A 21,130-nucleotide genomic window follows, 5' to 3' on the forward strand; every position below is an offset into this window, starting at 1 on the left:
TGAAATTTCGCATTTCTGAGGTCACATTGTTAATACTGAGGTTTCTAAAATCGATCTTTGTGAAGTTGACTACATAACAAAATGGGACCATTTCCCGGAAATAACATTCATTGCGACCGCCTGAATCATTTGTATTTCAGTTTATACAAGCTTTCTGTCCACAAGGGGGCAACCAACCTCCATCTACCACACACTGCAACAGGTACAGTCTCTCGATCAACGTGCAGTCCATCTTAGAAATCCAATAAATCAACAACTGGTTTATAATCAGGTGAAATGATGGGGAACTTAGCACTTGCTCAATGTATGAAGCCATTTCTGTATTGCTTATGTTGCCAGTAGTACGTTATATGCATGACTGCTTAAAATCAACATTTCACTTCATGTCCCTTACAATTGAAGAAAAACCATGATGTGAATTGTTTAGAAATGAACAGAGGAATAGGTGATTGCAGTTGATTCTGAAGAGCTGCTGCTTTCTTCTCTTTCGCCTGGAATTTTCTGTTTTGAATTTTTTGTCAAGCACCTATGTGAAGAATCCATTTAGTCACATTCCTCTCCAACGATGGAAATATACACAATACCCCTGCATCACTGATAACCACTATCTTACCAACATTTCTTGTCCCCGCAGCAGAGGCCACAATTGTGAAAATACTAGCATATGTAGTAAAAAATAATTTCATTTTATTGAAATATTTTACAAAATATTACAAACTGTCACTTAAGCACAAATCACATAGCCTGTGCAAGGTCCATGAACACACAGAATAAATAGAATCCAAAACATCACACAACACAAATGGAGACTTGTTCAACATCAGAAAACAAATGAACAAAGAGTCAAGTCTAAAGGAAGGAGGTGGAAATGTAACAGGTATGCTTACACCTCCCGTAAATGATAATGAGACCGCCAGAAAGAATAGACACCCAAAGCCAGGCCGCCTGAAGTTTCTGCTGAGCTGACACATAGGCCCAGGCATGTTTCCACAGCATTCAAAAATACACAGCATTCATAATTAAAACACAAATAAAAAAGAAGTAACTGTAGACTGAATGACTAAAAACTTACATCAAGGACCAGTAATCTGAATATTCTCACACTCAGCACACAGTAATCCAAATAAATCCAAGATAAAAGTTTAAAATGGAGCTAAAACCTTTAACTTTAAACCCTAAAAGGGGTCAAATACATTTAATCTCTTACAAAGAGAGCAAAACAGATACACTGACAATGCTGACTTTTTCTAAACATCAATCTGATTAGAACCTTGTCTTCCCCATCTTATTATACTCAAGTAGCTCTGTGACTTCCTCTGAGGAAAACTCAGATAACCAATATTCTTTGAGATGTTTTCTACTTTATAAGGCTTCTGCTTCTATTTATTTGTCTCGTTCTTGCATAGGGTTCCTGAATAATAAACTAAGCAAAACTGCAGGCTTAAAACCCTGACTGTTAATATCATTCCCTATATCCTTCTTTGTCTTTTTTTGTTCGCAAATCAGGGGCCTCCAGAGGCACAGTAGACATAACTATCCTGTTTGTATTGCTGTGACATCAACTTAGCTCTCAAACATCAATGCAGGAGAGAGGGCAAAAGTTAAACTACACATGAAAGAAAATTTAAAAAGATAAATAAAACAAATCACAAAACACAGACATGTGCACTAATCATTTCCACATCAACACTTTTAGAATAAAAACATCTGATTCATTATTACACACAATGAACCAAACATAAGAAATCTCTAAGCCACATGAGTTTTATATCAGTTTGGTATTGCATCCTTCCTCTGTTAATGAAGTCTAAGTCAAATGCTCGTAGTTCACACGTAAAACAGATCAAATACAGACTTTGGTTTGGCAGCTTGACTTCTTTTCAATAGTTTCACCTTTGCTAATCTGATGGTGCTCTTTCAGTGTATAGCTGTACGTACAACTTGTGCTTGAAGCTATACAACAGACACCAAACAGCTCTATACTAAATATCAAGTAAATCTCACCAACAATAATTGTCACTACAAACCCAAATGTTGAATTAAAAACAAAATACCTATTGCTTTAAGTAAGTACACTAACTTTAGGAGGGTATATTAACTGATATTCAACAAGTGATATTTCCACTTGCTGCTCGCCAACCGTTACAAATTATGAGTTCATAGACACTCCCAAAATAGTCATCATCCTCACAAACCTCACAACAAAACCTGCACAGCTAGTAGAGCCTTGTCAACCTTCACACTTTGATTTGGCTTTGTTGCAATGATGCTTTAGGGTACTTTTGGGTGTTGTCTTATACTTGCCCATGCCGTTTTCCAGATTAACACTTGACCTTATTTCAATATGTTGCCATTTTTGCATCATAATTTTTCAGTCCTATGTTATTTCTGCTATTTAAAAGAAATTTATCAAAGCTTTGATAGTGTTTCTAATTATTTTTAACCTCCCCAGCAGATGTCAACTATTGTTGAATATATCTTATCTACAAGATGGTAAATATCTCCACAGTTTTCACAAACTATCATGTCTAATTCAAGCAGTATGAAGGCAACTCTAACACTCATGTTTCAAGCTATTATATTGCCAGTGTGCAGCTGCAGGAAATGCTTAAACCTTGTTAATGCTGTACATTAAAACAGCAATCTAACATAACTGCTGGCAGTGCCTGATGGTATGAATATGATAGACTTCGTCCAAACAATCTTCATCAAGTATTCACCCATGCCACGTTATAAAATACTGTAACTCACCACTGTCTACAGAGAACCATCAAACAACACATGGAGGGGTATTAAGCAGTGCAAAAATGAAAACAATGAAAACTGAAATGTTTGACAGCAAAAAGAAAATAAAACCAACAGCAATCATTTATGTAAAATTATGCAGACACATTGTTTTTCGGTCTGTACTAATGTAAATCTTAAAAGATATTCTTCAAGAATCATGTCCAACAAGAACAAGTCCTCATTGTGTACCGGGCCCAGGAAACTCTGAGCCCCATTTCGCCAGGTATTTACATGCATCTTAGGTACATGAGTTGGGTGGAATTCAGGTCACATGCCAGACCAGCTATTAGTTTTATACTGCAAACCGCCATTAATCCTTGCATCATCACTGCAACCACGAGAACAGAGGCCACGTCAACCCAGCCCTTAATGCAGCTCTAATATAGGTCTAACAACTTGACGTAAAAGTGACCATAAAAGTCACTCAGTATACATGAAGGCTTTTTCAGCCATGCTGCAGTCAGCATGTTGAAGTGTTTTTCAGATTCCTCCCAGCACCTTGCATCTCACTCAACAGGGCCACTGGTGCTGCTGGTCTTGACCCCAGCCCTGCTAATGTGCAGCCAGGGCAGTTTGGCACAGTTCTTAAAGAGCTGCTCGATGGCAATGTGACGCACATGCAGCTCTGATGCCAATGAGTCTTTTTCCTGCACGGCCACAGTCAGCTCTTCAAAGACTTCTGCAGAGAGAGAGAGGGGCAGGAAAAGGGAATCAGTGGTTTCGTTCACACACAAGGTCAACTTATATATACAATAACCACCCCACCTCAGGCCAAGCACCCACTAGACTTCGTTTCATCAGAGGACATCACACACTACCTCATGCAATTTCCCTCTTGACACAGGCCACAGTGACATTTGGCACATTTAGTCACTAACTGAAGATGAAAATATCAGGAATGTTTCATGATGATTGGGGTGCCAATCAAAAAGGAGGAAATTTTATCTACAATGTAGTGACTATAATGACCCTGCTACATCAGCTGTCCCATGGTCTAGTGCAGGCATGTCAAACTGATTCCATAAAGGGCCGTGTGGCTGCAGGTTTTCATTGCAACCAAGGAGGAGCACACCAGGCCAACCAATCAACACCAAGGGATCACTTAGTTATCAGCTGAAGACTGAGATCAGCTGATTAATTGATTCCAGCCTGGTGTGCTCCTCCGTGGTTGGAACGAAAACCTGCAGCCACACGGCCCTTTATGGAATCAGTTTGACATGCCTGGTCTAGTGGGTACTGAGGAAAAAAGTAAACTTATTTGAGATGAGATGTGTGTAGCTTAGCTGTTAACTTTGTGCAGCACACAACAGGTCTCACTGATTAAGAATGGAGAGAACAGGCAGGCAGGGTAGGCATGAGCAAGCACCACACAGTGGCCAATTCAACACAGCTGGTCACATGGAAGTAGATGACGTGTTGACTAGAGAAGCTCTGCAGTTTATATCAGCCCTTGCTTTACTGAGTCTCATGTTCTAAAGCTCGAACATGTTTACTGATGCTCCTTTTTATTCAGGGGACCAAGAATCTAATATGGGGATTCATTAGAGATGAAGCTTTATTAACCTCAATTGCAGAGGAAATTTGGGCTTAAGCTTGTACTAAAGGCAGCCTCCAATTTGAAGTATAAATCATATTTATAAGTCATATTTTAGTATGAAAATACTAAAATTGTTTTTATCTGAGGAAATACGGTATTAAAGGTTGTGTTCAATCTGCTATATTGTATAACTTAACACAGAAAGCCAGTAAAAACCACTTACTTTGAATCTGCAGCAGTAGCTGGGCATTCAGCTGATGGAGTTCGTCCACACTCATTTTAGTCACTAAAAGAAAAAAACAAAATTAGCCACACATAGTGTATGTAGCACCCGTCTGTGCTCCGGCTCAGTCATGGCTCCATTGTGGTTGCTGTGTACACTGGAAACGTTTCTGAAGTGGAGCTTTTTTCGTTGCTTTGCAAGCATAATTATAGCAGCTCATTTAGATCTGGTAACAGATGCTTTGTGGCTGTACTTGAATATGATAACCTTTTGGTGCTTTGAACCTTCTCTGTTGTCACTCATTTTAAATTCTAATATCTCACAGCTCACCTGTTGTGATTAACCTGTATTCTAATTAGTTTTGTCTGACAATGTTGTTATTATAAATTATTATTTCATCTGCAGCTCAGCAGCTTTGTAATGACTACTGGTCAACAAAGTATTTGTGAGCTCAGATCAAATTCTGTACTCGTTCTGTTGTCTGACAACAGAAACAGAAAACTCTCTTGCTTTTCTCCTCTATCTGTCCCTAACTACAAACAAAAAGACTAGTTTTGTTGCATATGTGTGGAGACAAAAATCAGACAAATAAAATTCATCATAAAGTTAGAATTTTTAAGTTACACAGTTTGGGTTTTTTGAAGCAAGGTTGTATGAGGTACTCAAGCGTAGTCAGTGTACTACCTACTGTAAATAAATAAATACACTTATCAATATTTTTCAGCACTTTTCCTTTGGCACATTCCATACGGCCATATATTCCTACGTATATGCGCAACTGTGCCTTGCTCTATCACACAACGCAGGGTCAGACTTTAAGCAGTTAGTGGAAAAGATAACAAATATCAGAAAACAAAAATGAGTATTTATGACAGCAGCAACAATGAAATGCTGTTCACTGTGGGGACTAGCGGACACCATAATGAACTAGAGTATATAGAAGTCGTTTTGCAGATGGAGACTGAACAGGCGGAAAGAGAGAGAGGGGAAACATCTGTGGAAAGAGCATTTTCTTTCGTAAGTCGTTTCATTTACTTGTGGGTATTTAGTGCTATATTACCTGATGGGTGAGTACAGCAGTGCTCTTCAGTAAAAGCCAGTCTGGCATATTTAGTGGTGGTCTGGACCACTGTGTGGAGTGTTGTTGAGAAAATGTTGTGCCAAGGGAAAGGGCTTTCTGACAGCAAGGTAAAGCAGTGAAAATATTCAAAATATAGCATACACTTAAACTAACAGTGATGATTTTAGGAGGGTCTTGTATTAGGTAGCTAAAATATGTTTTTATGCTGACCCTGTCCACAGCATTACATTACTTAGCTTCTGTTCCAATACTCCTGTCTGCCTCTCCAAACTGGGGGCATGCTGACTGATATCTACTGTAGGAAATACACTGACTTTGGACAAGTACCTTATACCACTCCATTTAAAAAACCTGAACTGTCCCTTCAAAGGTGTAAGCGTAGTAAACAACTTGTGAAACTTGTCTATTACCTTTTTAATAACTATATAAAGGAATAATCTGAGCAACATCAGAAGGAATGAGTAATTTCATTCATGTGCTGCAGGACAGTTCTGAGCTGTTTACAAAAAAGAAATTGCATTACTAAAACTACTAACCAGCTATTAACAAACCAATAGAAAAAAGGCCTACATATTCATGAAATATCGAAAATTGCAAAATCGTATCAGTCGATTTGCTGGTTCAATATCTTCGGATCACTGAGTATTGGTAGGTTGATGATGAGCTAATGTAAAGATATGCACACAATTAAGTGCAAACAACAATGCTATCTTTCATTTAAAAGCACAGAATTTGTAGTTATGAGCAGCTTTGGCTGTATCTGCAGGTTATAACAAAATTAACGTTTGTCTGGAGAGCATAGGAAAGAAGAAGATGAAGGACACACCAACGAAGAACATATCTTCTGCTCCTGTGTTACCGTTTAGATTGCTACCTCTTAACGAATAAGTGCCTAGAGGTTTCTGAGACCTCGGAGAGATCACACAGAACAAGTTAAGAGGAGAGAAGAGAGGCAGAGGAGTGTTGCGATCCATTTCTGTTGGCATATTGTCAACACTATTCTTCCATCAAAAGTAGAAAAAAGTCCAGCTTCCACTACTGCTTCAATTACATACTGACAATACTAAAGTTGCAGGTAAATAACACAATTCACTTCTATGTACTCACATTCATCTCTGCTGTGGCCCTGCTGTCTGTCCTGTGTCTGTCCTCCTGACGACTGGTTCCGGCTATGCAGACCTTTCCTGCCGTCACTCGACCAAACGTCGGATTGTGACTCTTTTAGCAGCCCCAGCTCCTCTGCTGTGTGGCACTCCAACATTCCCATGGTGTAATCAGGCAGCCCTGTTGCTTTACCCCTGTCCCAGCAGGGAGTGTACCGGGGCACCTGGGCATCTGACTGGGGAAGCAGCTTGCAGTCACTCTGCTGATTGTAACAAAGAAGCTTGGCCCCCCGCCTGCTGGAGCTGTTGGAGGAGACAGAGTCTTTGTTCTGGGCATACTGGATGATGCGGTTCAGTTTCTGGCTGAGCGCCAGCTTCATGCCCTCGTAGGCACTTCGGGAGACCTTGGAACGTGACAGCTTCTGGTTGGCGATGAGGTGGCATTTCTCAAAGCAGTCTCTGTGACCCCGCAGGGACTTTGAGTGCAACAAGGTAGCAGAAGAGACACCTGCATTCACACAGAGATAAAGCAATGAGTCAATAGGTCAAATACTACTAAAACCTACAACCACACTGCAACTACAGTTAGTGCCTTCAGGCTGCAGTTTATATCCATGTCTGTCCAGACTCATATGTGTAGTTAAGATTTTGAGGTAATTTATTAAAAGGTATTAAGCATAGTTGTGGCAAAATGGAAGTTATCACTTTATTGACATGTATGATTCCAGTGAAGAACTTCTAGTGAGAAAATGCTGTCTTCACTTTTATATAGGACCGATAGGAGCTTCATCGCATGGTGCCATGACAATCACCTGAAGCTCAATATCAGCAGCACCAATGAGCTTGTGGTGAACTACAATGCATCAAATATGGATGTTGCTGCAAAGAAGCTACAAATTGTAAAATGTGGATGCTTCACACACATCTTTGAGCTGGCAGCACAGAAGATCTATACCAGGGGTTAAAAGTGGAGTGATAAGGTGTTTTATCACTCAAAGGTCTGCATCTGACTTTTATTCAAGGTCAAAGGTCCAGAATGATTAGTGACAACTAAACAACATTTAATCAATTAACATCACATCTCTTGCAATTGGGCCAGTACAAAACTGAGGCAGACAAGAAAAATTGTGTACTGAAGAAAAAGAGACACATTTTGTTTCTGTGATGGCAAATTCTCCAGTGAAATGTTCATGTGTGAACCTCTGCAGCAACAATATACAACAGTCTCTCCAGTAGTTGTCATGACAGCAATGTCAAAAATCGGGATATAAACCAGATTAAAACCAAATTCATCTGGAGACAGGATGACTGTAAATGACCTTCAGCTACACTGTATATTCAACATCACTAATAATTTACTGATCAATAGCCTCCAAGTGAACATTTGTGCCAAATTTAAAGAAATTCCCTCAAGGCGTTCCTGAGATACGGCATTCCAACCCGACAACCCGAAAACATAAATCCTCCGTCCACAGCGGTCACTGGCACAAAGGCATAAAAATACAGTGAACCCCAAGATGTAGGGTTCCTAACTCATAAAAAAGTACATAAAATAGTTGATAAGCAATCAAGCAGAGAGCTCAGCAGGTAGTGAGACAATACTGACCTATTGAACTTGCCACAGCAAATAAAAGTAAACTAGAATGATACCAAGCCAAAACCGACAGATTAACCTATCGCGATCTCTCTGTGAAAGCTTCTTAGTGGGCAGTGGATTAGCCAGTAGAGCGTTGAGATAGCAGGGATAATAGATTAACCCAGTCTAAATGCAAACACATAAAGCATATTTGAAATATTTTTACCAAGCAACAGAAGAGAGGAAGGTGCAGTGAGTAGTCTCTGTCCACATAAAGAAGCACTTACTTATTTAACTGATTTTCAACATCCCTGTTAAAAAGTCTCAACTTTATCTTAATGTTTGCACTAGGTGAAAACAGCAGCCATATGAGCCAGTTTCAACACAGGACGACCCTGGGTCCCAGAAACCACACAATCTAACCTTTCTAATCTAAAAGGACGTGGAAAAAACAACTTCAGTACCTGGGCTGATGTTCTATAATTAAGACTACATTCCTTGCAAGTACCTCCATTTGGAAGAAAAGTGATGTTTCCTGGGTCCAGTCAAAACAGGTCACACTGGATCCATTTTAGTATGCACAGAGGAAATTAACACGTAGCAAGTGGACCAAAGTTAAATAACCTCTGATTAAAATGGGCCAGAGCTTGATAAACAAAGCAAAGCTGAAGGTGAAAGCTAATGAGAGTAAAAACTGTGTGTGTGCAAGAGAGAGCAGATGAGGTTTAAGTGACAGTGTGTTGCACAGCCGCTTGTGTGATGGTTTTCTTCTCGGCCTACATTTCTCAGCAGGCAGGCATACATGTCGGAACCTGAAGTGAGGAGATTAGTCACCGTTGCTCTTACAGTTCAAAACAGCTCGCTTTGGTAGGTTTACCTGGCGTGGCTCTCTTAGCGCTTTACCATGTAACACATGAGCACAGGAAACCACACATGCACACACACACACGGACACCAAGGTTTTCAGTTTCCTTTAACAAAGGGTTGTAACAGCCAATTCCAACAGGGTCAGTTACTAACATCCTGTAACTGACAGGTTCTAACCAACACGGGAAATGCTCTAATGCTAAATTAGTTGCTTTGCCGCTGTCTCAAAGATTCCATGATGATACAGATGCAGTTTTGTCCACAATTTACTGAAAACAGTCAGAAGAGAACCTGTGCTCAATTACGTTTAGACTGCATTTAGGCCAAAAGTAAATCAAGTCAAAACAGAGAAGCCTCATTAATGTGTGCCAAGCAAACAAGTTCATTTCCATTTCACATCAAACAGCAGTGGCTACAAGCAGTACTTCCTACAAGCATCACTTTAGCAAGCTTGATAAACTTATGTGAAGCCATAAAACAATATACACTGACTGAAGTGTTTCTCTTTCAAGTGTATGACCATCTTTTAAAACAGTGTGTTGATGGCAAAATATTTTGTTCCTGTGTCATGCACTTGCATGTCTTTAGAAAGCTTGCTGTATGCCTGCAGGATTAAAGCAAACAGTCCATAACTAAGCATTACTGGATCTTGTATGCCTCAGTACATCAGAAGGTTTTAGATCATTACACAACTGTGTGTACAGAGATCTATTCTTAGCCTCTGTATGTTTGTGTTCTGACCCGGGTGCCTAAAAAGACTTTACAATGGATTAGTCTTGTGAGGGAACCACAGTATATATAAGGTATGTGAGCATTCATTGGCCATTGCCTGCTGAATGGCCAATGAATTTCCAGACACTTTACTAATAGCTGCAGGAGCTTTCTGCCTATCAAGCAGCCATGTTATAATCCGATCAGCGACAGTCTTTGGACTAGCAAAAAAAACACACTAACTACCACTTGCCTAGCAGAAAAATCATTGGCCCACAACCAGGCCAGTGCACCACCAGCCAAAGACCTCACTCCAGCTAAGCAGCTTAGCACTACTGTCTTTCATGGCTGCAAACATAAGCACAGGCACACAGAGACAATTCACTGGAGGTGAATCAACATTGTTTAGCTGTGACAGCTAGAGACAATAACCAGTGGCCTTTTTTTCCCCTCCTTTTCTGTGAAAGAGTCAGAGTTAGCCTGTCATTCAGTAAAACAGCAGAGAAAGCAAAGACACATGCTTAGGTCCAATGGAGAAATGTAAAATATAGTTAATAGTCTTCAGTTGTTGATCAACTTGTCCCTGAGAGTAAATATAAATAATGATGATACACGCAAAAAAAAATAAGAAACTTTTATTCACTAGAGAAATCGAGGCATTTGAGTATTAAGTTTAGAGAATAGTGGAGCAGCACCAAAGCTCTGAGGACGAATGATGCCTGTTGGCTGGATAATTCTCAAAGGTGAAGTAACCACTTCGTCTTGTGGTTGTTGTCACAGAGAACTTGATGCCTTTATGCATGTTTGCAGACCATAATACAGACACTGTTCCGTGATACATTCAAGTACAATGACCACAGTAACACGTTTTTGTCTCGCCTAGAGCGACCTTCTGCAGACTCCTGGTCTTGCTTTCAACAGTATGTGTGTGCTGAGCAAAGACATTCGATCTCTGACAGACTGAGATGAACGGCTGAGAGTTAGTACTAGGACAAGTGGGACAGAGGTCATCAGTGGTGTCAAACAGAGCTGAATGGCACAACTTAGAAGAATGTGCTGTCAGCAGCTGCACAGGCCGACTTGGATACCAACACAGAGATGACATGAACAACAGTGAACTCAATGACATGTGAACTCAAACCACCTGTTAACCACCGCAGATCTTCTACAACAGTACCCACAGAGCAGACTAGCTGCCAGTATACAGCACAAAACTACACTCACCAAACTTAAAAATAAAAATTACAATAGCTGTACCATCTGCTTCAGCCCCAGGATTACTAAAACATACAAATACTCATAGTACATGCACATATTAGCACACAACAGCAGAGAACACAATGAATGACAGACTACTATGAAGAAACAAAGTCACACGTGACAGCACATTATATCACACTCACTCAGCTGATGCTTTTATCCAAAGCACCTTATGATAATTACACTCAACCATTAGGATACAACCCAAAAATTCAAGAATCGTGCAAGTACACCAAACTTAATCAATACGCTGAATTGCTTCAAGTGCTACAGCTAATAGCCGCTTGGCATCACAGTTACCACAAAATACCTCAAAAAGGAATAGACATCCAATTTGCCTTGCTTTGATTTGCACAAATGTCACTTAAGTACAGAGACACAGAAAAGCCAAATTCGGGTGAAGGCAAGAAGAGGAGATACAGGGATGAGCACATTTTTACATTATTTCTCGAACCCACACCAGTGACATCAAACATGTTTAATTAATAGTAACTGGAATAAGCAACTGGATCAAGACGCAAAATGAGAATCCCTTAAAATCAGACAACAACAGCTTGTGACAGCAAGTGGCTATGATCCTTGATATGTATATTTGATACAAATCCTGCAGTAAGAGATCTCTCTCTCTTTGTTATGTTGATGCTCCCATTCCCAGTGTCTCATTTGATTTACCAAATGAGTTGAAAATGAGACTCAAAAGTCAATCATTATATAAAGATAGACTTAGCATAGCATAGCAATGACATCTGATTGATTTCAAAATGTAATTATAATAAGTCAGGCAAATCGTGTCATAACATAATTAATACTTAAAATTATAATGTCAATCATCTTTAATGGAATGTAATAGAGCATCCAACCCACCTACGAATAACTGTCAGGAACAAAAATGATTTACACAGTGTTTCAATACTGACAAATGTACTGTATGTGCTTGATGGTTTGTGCTGTACAATACAGGCAGTGAAACGTAGTCCTTCCTGGGTAGAGCATGGTAAACTCTACGATAAACTTTTTTAAAACCATGTCTCCGAGGTTATGAAGCTTTGTTTTTAGCAAAGAACCACAAGTTATAAAACGTGCCCTGATAGCTAATGACAAAGGACACCTTGTATCAAAGTTCTAGGCTGTTGCCAAGGCTCTGTTATTAGTCAAAATGACAAAAAAGAAAAAAAGCCTATGAACACCCAGTATCAAAAGTCACAATTCACTGCAAACTGCTAGAAATTAAATAACAAGTTAAGAAGCAGAGTTATTTCAGTAATTCAGGAATAAACTTTACCCCAAGAGGGGTCTGCATTTCATGACTAACCTATGCTGATCAATTAAGCTCCACAAGAATGGCGTTATTTTATATTGGCTTGTGTTAATAGTACAAGCTGGTTGATAATGCTCCTATCTCTGTTCTCCTAAGCCGTCTTCCCCGGGTGTGTCAGACAGGGTAGATCCAATGAAACCTGTAATAGAGATACATGGCGACCTTCACTGTGGCTGCTGTCACATTACCATCCTCAATGTACATCACTCCAAGGTGGTAGACAATAATTGTCTTTATAAAAGTAGTTGCTGACACTGGCATCACAATCAGTGGTTTAGACTATGTGAATAAGTTCATTTAGAGCGTCACAAACCAGTGGTGAAAAAGACAATTATTTCAGAGTTGTATACAATAGAGAATCACCCCCTTTAGACTATTTACTCATAATTAAGCAGTGAATGAAGATGAAAGGGCTAATTATTCAAACCAATGATAGAGTCACGTAGAAAGCAACCCATTATACACAAAGCATTGCAGCACCAAAATACAGGGCTCAGAAAGGTCAGCTATACATTCAGTAAATCTCTGGACTCTAACTGTGTTCAAAAACACAGCTACCACTGGCAGCAACATAATCAGGCCACTCCACAACACAGGGTGAAGAGTTCAACTACAATGAATGAGCTGTTTATAAGGGCATGCTACAATAGCTCCTGTAGAGCAGCAACCAGAATCACCACCATCTGCATCATTCCAGCCTCTCGCTGTAGGAATTTTCTGTTTTTTCGTTCCAAACCCAGCTGGTAATATGACCAGGCCTCAGCATAAATTCCATCTGCATTTTGTAAGGAGATAAAGGAATGGTGCGGGGCTTTAGTTGAACCTAGCAGCTCAGGAGACACCTTGGCTGTCAAGGAACCAGAGATTAAAGGAAACTGTCTGTATGAGAGGCCCTAGGTCAATACTCACTTACTTATGAGAGTCAGATATCTCAGGTGTTTACAGTGAAGTCTGATGAATATGTAAAACTGCAGTGAATACTAAATGTGCCCATTTTTGGTGGTTTGAATACTTAGAGAGTGAGCTAAATACAGCGACAAATAACAACCTTCATTGGTGTGTTGACTGATGTGAGTATTAACACAAAGTCTTGACTGGAGACCTGTCCAGGATATCTGACCAAAAAAAAATCTAGCACACAATTCCTGCGCACATTCGTACAAAAGGACTTTTTTCAGCCATGTAATTGCAATTTCTTAACTACTACTGTACTTACAAGCTTTGGCTGGATGGGAGGTCTGGCTCTCTTGGCTACCTTACAAAACCACTATCTTAAAATCGTTGGTATCACAGGCATTATAGGGGTTGGTTTGGTGTCAGGTTACTCTGGCCAGTCATAAAGAACTGCTCCCAAATACACCAAGTCCTTCAGCTTGAAACAGCGACATCACTTCCACAGAAGATAAACAACAACTGGAGACTGGCTAAACTGGTCCTTGGTGCTACGGTATGGCAACTGCAGTAGCTCTCATTCTCTGCTGTACTGTGTTGACGCTCAAGGCTGTGTAATCATGTGTAGTACACTACTCAGATGGTGCAGTCAGAAAAAAGAAAGGTCTGAAAGTAAGAAGTGCCCAGTTGGGCAGAGGTTGAACAATATATAAATAGACACAAGTTCTGTTTGGTACTTTCTGATGGAACCAGCACACACAGGCCAAAGCAGTTTCCTCGGGAAACAACCACTTGGAGCTCCAACAAAGGCTGCACTTCCTGAACATTCATCCTGCTTTGAACAGTGTTCAACACTTTTGCCACAGACGGCCCTTACATATACTTCAGCACCTTATGGTTACAATGGGCTGAAGCCTTGGTTATATACAACTCTGCACCATGTCAACATCTGTCAATCTTCTTGTTTGTGCTTAAGTTGATGTACAGTACTGTCATACTTCAGCTGTTAAGACACTGTGTGTCAGCAGCTGACGTTTAAACAGACAAGTCTGAACACCCCCATTTCATGCAAACTTCCAAGCAGAGCTTGGGGAGGATGTGGGTGGAACTAATACTTAAGTATAAGCAGTTAACTCATGATGTGCCTGTTGTAGTGGTCTGTTAGAGGTTAGCGTCACCCCACCAACGTGTGCAAATTTATTTTACTATAAGGGACACTAATAAGGGACACACAGACTGCTTTTATACCCATATGAAGTTCATGTTACTCGTCATGACGTCATTAGGAGCACAACCAAACCTATGAAAACTGTTGCTAAGCATCTTCAAGACTCTGCAAAGCAAAGCTTGAAAAAATGATAGTTCATCTTCTGTGTTCACCATTCCTTTTTAATCTGTCTCTTGTGAGTCCCCCAGCCTTATGGATGACACCCATCAATATGTGGGATTGGTGGGTCCTCCTTAAAATTAGTGAAACCAGATATACCCAGTTAACTTCACAAAATCAAGTGAAAAGCCTGTCCTGTATGAACCATTTTTTCTCTTCATAAGCAGCCTTGAAGACCTCAGTGATATATAAAAGGTTTGTTTTTATCAGGTTAAAGAAATTATACCTTTTCAATAATTCATCATACTGCGTGAAGACAGAAGGGTCCTTCACAAGCCAATAATTTCATTACTATGACCTCTGTAACGTCTATAATGTTGGATGAGAATTTTTTTTTTTGCAACCAAACACGAAGAGGCCAAAAAGGATGTTGTGTTATAGATATATGCAGAAAATAAATATGATGTGTGAAGGAGAGGAATGTTCTGCACATGTTCTAACAACCTTTAGACACCCACCTTTATGTGATGTATAAAATGATGATGAAGTACACATTCTCAGCCTAGATGACTACACACACATTTCAAAGTATACTTACACTTCATTGGAATTTTTACAACCAGAAGAAGTGTCCTTCAGCAAAGTCCATTACTGTATCATGAAACTGGGAAAATTGTGAATAAAACATTGATCAACATTAGACTTAAATTAAAACTGAGTTCCACTGACTAAATCTTGACTACAACAAAACAAAAAGACTACAGTGTGACTTTAAACTACTACAATTTTCAGTAAGGGACTGAGACTAGAATGAATTTAAAATTCTTATCAAAGTTTACACTGACACAGCATCACTTGGTGTACAGGTGGTAATATATTTATAACATGCAAATACTTTAATTTTCGTATAAATTTACACATTTACATCTTCAGCAAATGTTTCATACCAATTAGCATACAAGTAAGAGCTGAAGTATGTATGTGTTCAAGTCAACAAAAAATAGACCTATAAATCTTCTGCTTTTAAAAAACATAGAAGCAATTCTGCTTCTATTGTCTGTAGTAAATGTTCAAAACCTGAATAGAGTCAATAGGCAATGAATATTCATCAGCAGCAAATCATCCTTAAGAGGGTGTGTTTGTGTGTGTGATGAGAGATTGAGACCATTCTCTCTCCTTCATATTTTCTGTACACTCTGTCTGCATGTGTGGTGATTGGGTTTTTGTTGTCTACCCCCTTTAATGAAGGATGGCACAGGATAAATGAGTAACGTGGCTATTAAGTCTACATGAGCAGTCAGTGGGCACGCAGCCTGGCCGTAGTTTCCAATCAGCCATGCCTAAAGTAGCCACATCCAGCTTGGCAAGCTCCCCTCCCACCAATGAAACACTCGGCTGCATCAGAAACACGTGCTTGTCTGCAAACCTCCCCCCAGACTCTGCAGTTACATAACAGCCACTTCATTGCCACACACAGGCTTCATCAAAACCTGTACCCTGAGAAGCGCACAATGGCATTGATGCAGTTTGAGAAACATTACTAAGAATGCCTCAGTTTTGTCTAAATAATTAAAAGCTTCAGGGACAAACTTACGCAAATGCTCTACCAGCTGACTTTCTCCCACTTGTACGCAGCATTCTGGCTGAAACATTAAATAGAGCAAGCAAGAACGCCCCAATTGACCAGACATGCCACCCGTGCAATTGTGGAATGTCGATAAATATCCATACACGTCAAAAGTTGGGTAATGCCCTTCAGACAGAGTGACCCATATGTCCGAAAAGGCTGCTAGTGAGCAACACAGGAAAAAATTAAAGGTGAACCTGAGAACTGTATTTAGTTTTCTAAAAATGCAACAGTATCATCCAGCTGCTGAGGGAGCAACATGTAAATATGTGAAACTAAGTCACACTGCATGTTACATATTATACAGATCAATCATTTACAATGGATGTTAATTTTAATAAGTAGAAAGTCTCATAATATCACTTCTATATAGGTTTCTGTTATTATTGTTTGTACATGTCAGCAAATGTAACACGATCCTTTTACCATATTGCGATTATGTTTTTGCTGAATGCAGATTAATGAGATTGCAAGCACTTACCAACATAACTTTAACGTACAGTAAGTACTATTCCAACAATGCTTGACTGAGGCTGTGGCTGAGTACTCTTTTACAGGATGATGAATCAATACCCCCACACTCAGTTCCCTTACACCGTAACAGAATAGACCTATAAATCTTTCATCCATATGCATTTTCTCCTGCTGTTGACAGAATGATATACCATTCTGGGAGCTCTTGGTCAGCTATATAATGTTGTTTTACAAGTCATATACAATCATACTGTGCAGACATAAACACACACACTCTCTATTATAGAAAATAGCCTTTGTGGATCTATGAGACAAGTGCTGAATGAGAGGCACATCTAATCCCTTCGGATTTACTAGTCTTCTTTAAATAGGCCACTCATTAAATAACAATTGAAAAAACTTCAAACACTTGCTCTTGAATTAGAGTGGCACATCAAACAGCAGAATCACAGTGGCCTGCTTTAGTGAGGGCTTTGGTCCCACAGGCCCATACGTTGTTTCAGGAGAGGATAAAGAAGTGTTTGTGGAAGGCAACCATATAAGACATCAACAAATCTGAAAGGTTCTGAAGCTGTATTACAGCTCTTGGTGTAAATGCATGTTCACTATGATGGGAAGTGACGATCAAAAAGTTAAGCTGGATGACTCTGCAAAAGTGATTTATTGTGATCCAAATGCAATAGCGACAAGGCAGCTGAGACCAGTGCTGATCTATCGACATACGACTACCTCTACATGAAGTAAGCCAGTGAAACTGATAGAGCTGAAGTATGTGTGTTCAGGACTTAAAAAGCATGGAGAGGACATGCTTGGGTGAAGAAAAAAATCTTAAGGAACTACACCGCATACTGCAACTTGCAGGTTGCTTTGAAACATCAGCCAGCACAAAACTATTAGCTGTATGTGAAGAGCTCAACTTTCTCCTCAACAGCACTTGTTTGCTCCTCACTCCGGTGAGCAAACAAACAGCCCCCCAATCCAGTTTCTTACCTTCAATACTGAGTTCAAAGCAGACATGGCAGAAAGATAAGGTCCCTGTTTCTGTCTCTAGCTTGCAGACACTGCAGATATTGTCATCGTTAAGATCAATGTTCACAAACTGCTCCTCTTCATCCATGGTGCTTCTGGGGAAAAACAACCAGTGAAAGAGAGCACATGATAAATACCAGGAGCTTGCACAACAACCAAGCTGTTTTTTGCTAATTAGGTCACACTTTCAAATAAACTTATTAAAAATGCACTTTTTAGTGGTGTCAGTGGGGGAATATTTTTTGGTTCATACTATTTTGGTACAGATACAGTACAAGAGGCAGTGTCCTTTTTAACATGTTTTAGTCAGTGATGTTACTGACAAATCACCACACAAGCTGATAAAATGATACAGCTAATTGCTGACACAGCAGCTTGAACTGGATAGGCTCTCTCTAATCACTGTGCAAACATGCTATTGGGTCCCATGTTGTTTAACACAATCTGTCATCATCCCCGCACAGAACCAACAATCCAAACATTAGCAGTCACACCTTAAAACAAAAGTTATCTCTATGGGAAAAGAACATATGCTTCAAGACTGGACTCACATTTACAGTTGGTAAGTGTGATGATTTTGGTTAATGGAGGGTGACATGTTCAGAAAGGAGGGATTCACTACAAAACATTCAGATTGCTGTGTGTGTCTCTACACTGGGTTAACAGTATATAACTGATGCAAGTCTTACTTTTAAGAACTTCTTTTCAGTGGAAGTCATTCCAAGTGGAAACATTTAGACCAAACATGCATTCAGAACGAACTGTGGGAAACATATTTGTTCAGCTGTATAACACTGATAAACTGGCAAAAGGCCTGAACTCTCAGAAAGCAGAACTGTTTCAGACACTAAAGGAAAGAAAAACATCTGCTCTGGTACAGCTTTCCCAACATGATATTTAGTAATATTGCTTTTTTGTGGCAAAATCATACTTATCATTCACATGACCTACCACTAATCAGAATATGAAAGACTGTACAGTTTATTGTATCAGAATGCTTTTAATTTTTCATGCATTTGGCAAACTGGTCTAATAAGTCTTATGTTTCTCTTGAAAATTCAAGTTTTCCTAATTTACCAGTCTCCTTAAACAGGTTTTCAGGTTGCTGACATCCTTTAGGGAAATTAATTCCATCGTGACAACAATGGGAGGACAAGGCTTTTGCACAAAATGAAGACCAAAAGAAAGACAGACAAATTAGTTTGAAGAGTAACATTTTCCAAAGTGCAACTAGGTTGAAAAAACAAAACACACTGACATCCCCTCTTCTGACATGGCATGAATGAAACACAGGTTATAACAGTCCTGAGTCATATCGAAACCTGTTTCCCTGCTGTTTGTCCCTTTAGACAACATTTAACTCTGTATGTCAGAAAGCACAGTGAAACATCTGAAAGAATTGGACTGAAGGTTACATTATCCGCATGTAAGAGCTTTCAGAGGTACAAGTCTATGATATTCGAGGGAAGACACGATAACACTGCTCATACTTAGCAATGTTAGCGCTAGTAGCCACTCAACAGTTTTTCGGAGCAGCCAGTGATAGCGATAACGGGACTCCGTTTCAACTTTTCACTCAGTTAGATTCACACATTCTGTTAACCCTCACCACTGCCTATTTTATCTACTTGTCACCACTTTAAATGCCGTAATACATTTGTAATGTCAGTTGTTCTGGGTAATTTGCGTTTGCCCGAGTGTCTACATGCATACCGTTTAAACAAATGCTTGCTAACAAGAAGTTAAGCTAGCATCCTTTCAGTACTCCGGTCTGGCTGGTTCGTGACCGTTATTTGGCGTTGTTAAACAGCGAGGGATCCAAAAAATAAAAGTCCCGCCAGTATATCAGGACAACACTTTCGTTAAACTCACCTTTATCCTAAAGAGTGTCTTCGGACAGCTATTCCTTTTGTGTGACCACCTCGGTTCTCCTTCGTCCCAGTATGCATACAAACATCAGCGCGTCACGGCAAAACCACAGAAGCGACAGGAACCTCTCTCCCCCTCACAGCGGAACGACCCACGAGTTTATTTGAGGGGTGAAAACGATCATTAGTAGTTTCATTATCGACTACTCCACCCGTAATTAAACGATAGTATTAGACGCTGATTCTTTGCACAAGAAATATGTATAATTTCTTAATGAAATATTTTAGCTTCATTGCACGACATGTGCCGATTCAGGGAGCAGTTGCATAGAAAACACCCCTACGGTTGAATCGGGTAAGATAAGTCTTCCTACCGTCATCAAAACATTTCTACATCAGAATGAAAGAATTCGGGGTCTGGGTTACATCTAATGCAACAGATACCACGTAGTGATGGTACAGCATTTTGCCCATGTTGTCTACATTGTATGAGGCTGCGGCCCTTTATTTCAGACGACTCTAACATCGACTGCGTATTCTGCTTTCACTCTCCTTCTCACGAAGTCACACTGTGGGAATTCCCGCGAAAGATCCAGAGGAACAGCCAGACGAAGTCATTGCTGTAATAAAAGAGATTAACAGACATCCTTTAAAAGTCGTCAAACTATATGTTAGAATTACTTTTACCAGTGGACTTGTATCCATCACCACCTTATATGATGTATCGACACCTTATATGGCGATTAATAATAATAATAATAATAATAATAAACATTATGTATCACTTTTCTTAACAGTGTTGCAAAGTGCATTGCAAAATTAAACATGAAAACAGATAAGGCAGTTAAAATACGCCTTCCCCAATTAAACTACACTGAATTCAAATAGAATTGCCTTGGCATTTATTCTGTTACCTCTGTCACAGAGGCAGTTTTTTTTTTTTTTTTTTTTGATTGCAAACAGTACCAAAATTGAAATAGCAATATCATATCACCACCTGCGGCAAAGTAGGCCAATGCATTTCCTTGAAATTGATAATGTTATCTTGTTTACTATGAGCCATCAAGAGTATGATGTTATGCTACAATGACTAACAGACTGTCAGTAAGAATTGCACAGCCACAGCAGTACAGCATGTGTGACCTTGTCAGAGGTTGTCGTCCCCCCACTCAGAATTTATTCAGACACTGCAATGACCCACATGACACCACATATGACACAAGGCTCTGATTCTTTATCTTACAAATGTTATTTTCAGCTTTTTGTATCACAAACAACAAAATTACCCTTCAAAAGAAGAAGAAAGGAAGCACTCTAATTAGGCCATACATACAATTTGAAAGGAAATACTGAACTGATATCACATGTTCTCCATTCAGTATTTTACTGAAAGGCCATGCATTTCTTTCAGCCACTGCGCAAGTTCTGCATCATCATTTAGTCTTGCAACT

General features: G+C 39.6%; 1 protein-coding gene across 1 annotated transcript; it reads right to left on the reverse strand.

Moving 5' to 3' along the window:
• Window positions 1-667: 667 nt before the first annotated feature.
• c14h21orf91 (chromosome 14 C21orf91 homolog) lies at window positions 668-19,816 on the reverse strand. Its single transcript, XM_041952261.1, has 5 exons — window positions 19,684-19,816; window positions 17,773-17,906; window positions 6,736-7,239; window positions 4,548-4,610; window positions 668-3,466 (listed from the first exon to the last, which is right to left on the reverse strand). Exons 2-5 carry the CDS (start codon window positions 17,897-17,899, stop codon window positions 3,294-3,296), a joined length of 867 nt encoding a protein of 288 aa, XP_041808195.1. The 5' UTR covers window positions 17,900-17,906; window positions 19,684-19,816; the 3' UTR covers window positions 668-3,293.
• Window positions 19,817-21,130: the final 1,314 nt, after the last annotated feature.

Source organism: Chelmon rostratus, chromosome 14 (assembly GCF_017976325.1).
Source record: "Chelmon rostratus isolate fCheRos1 chromosome 14, fCheRos1.pri, whole genome shotgun sequence".
NCBI classification, from domain to species: Eukaryota; Metazoa; Chordata; class Actinopteri; order Chaetodontiformes; family Chaetodontidae; genus Chelmon; species Chelmon rostratus.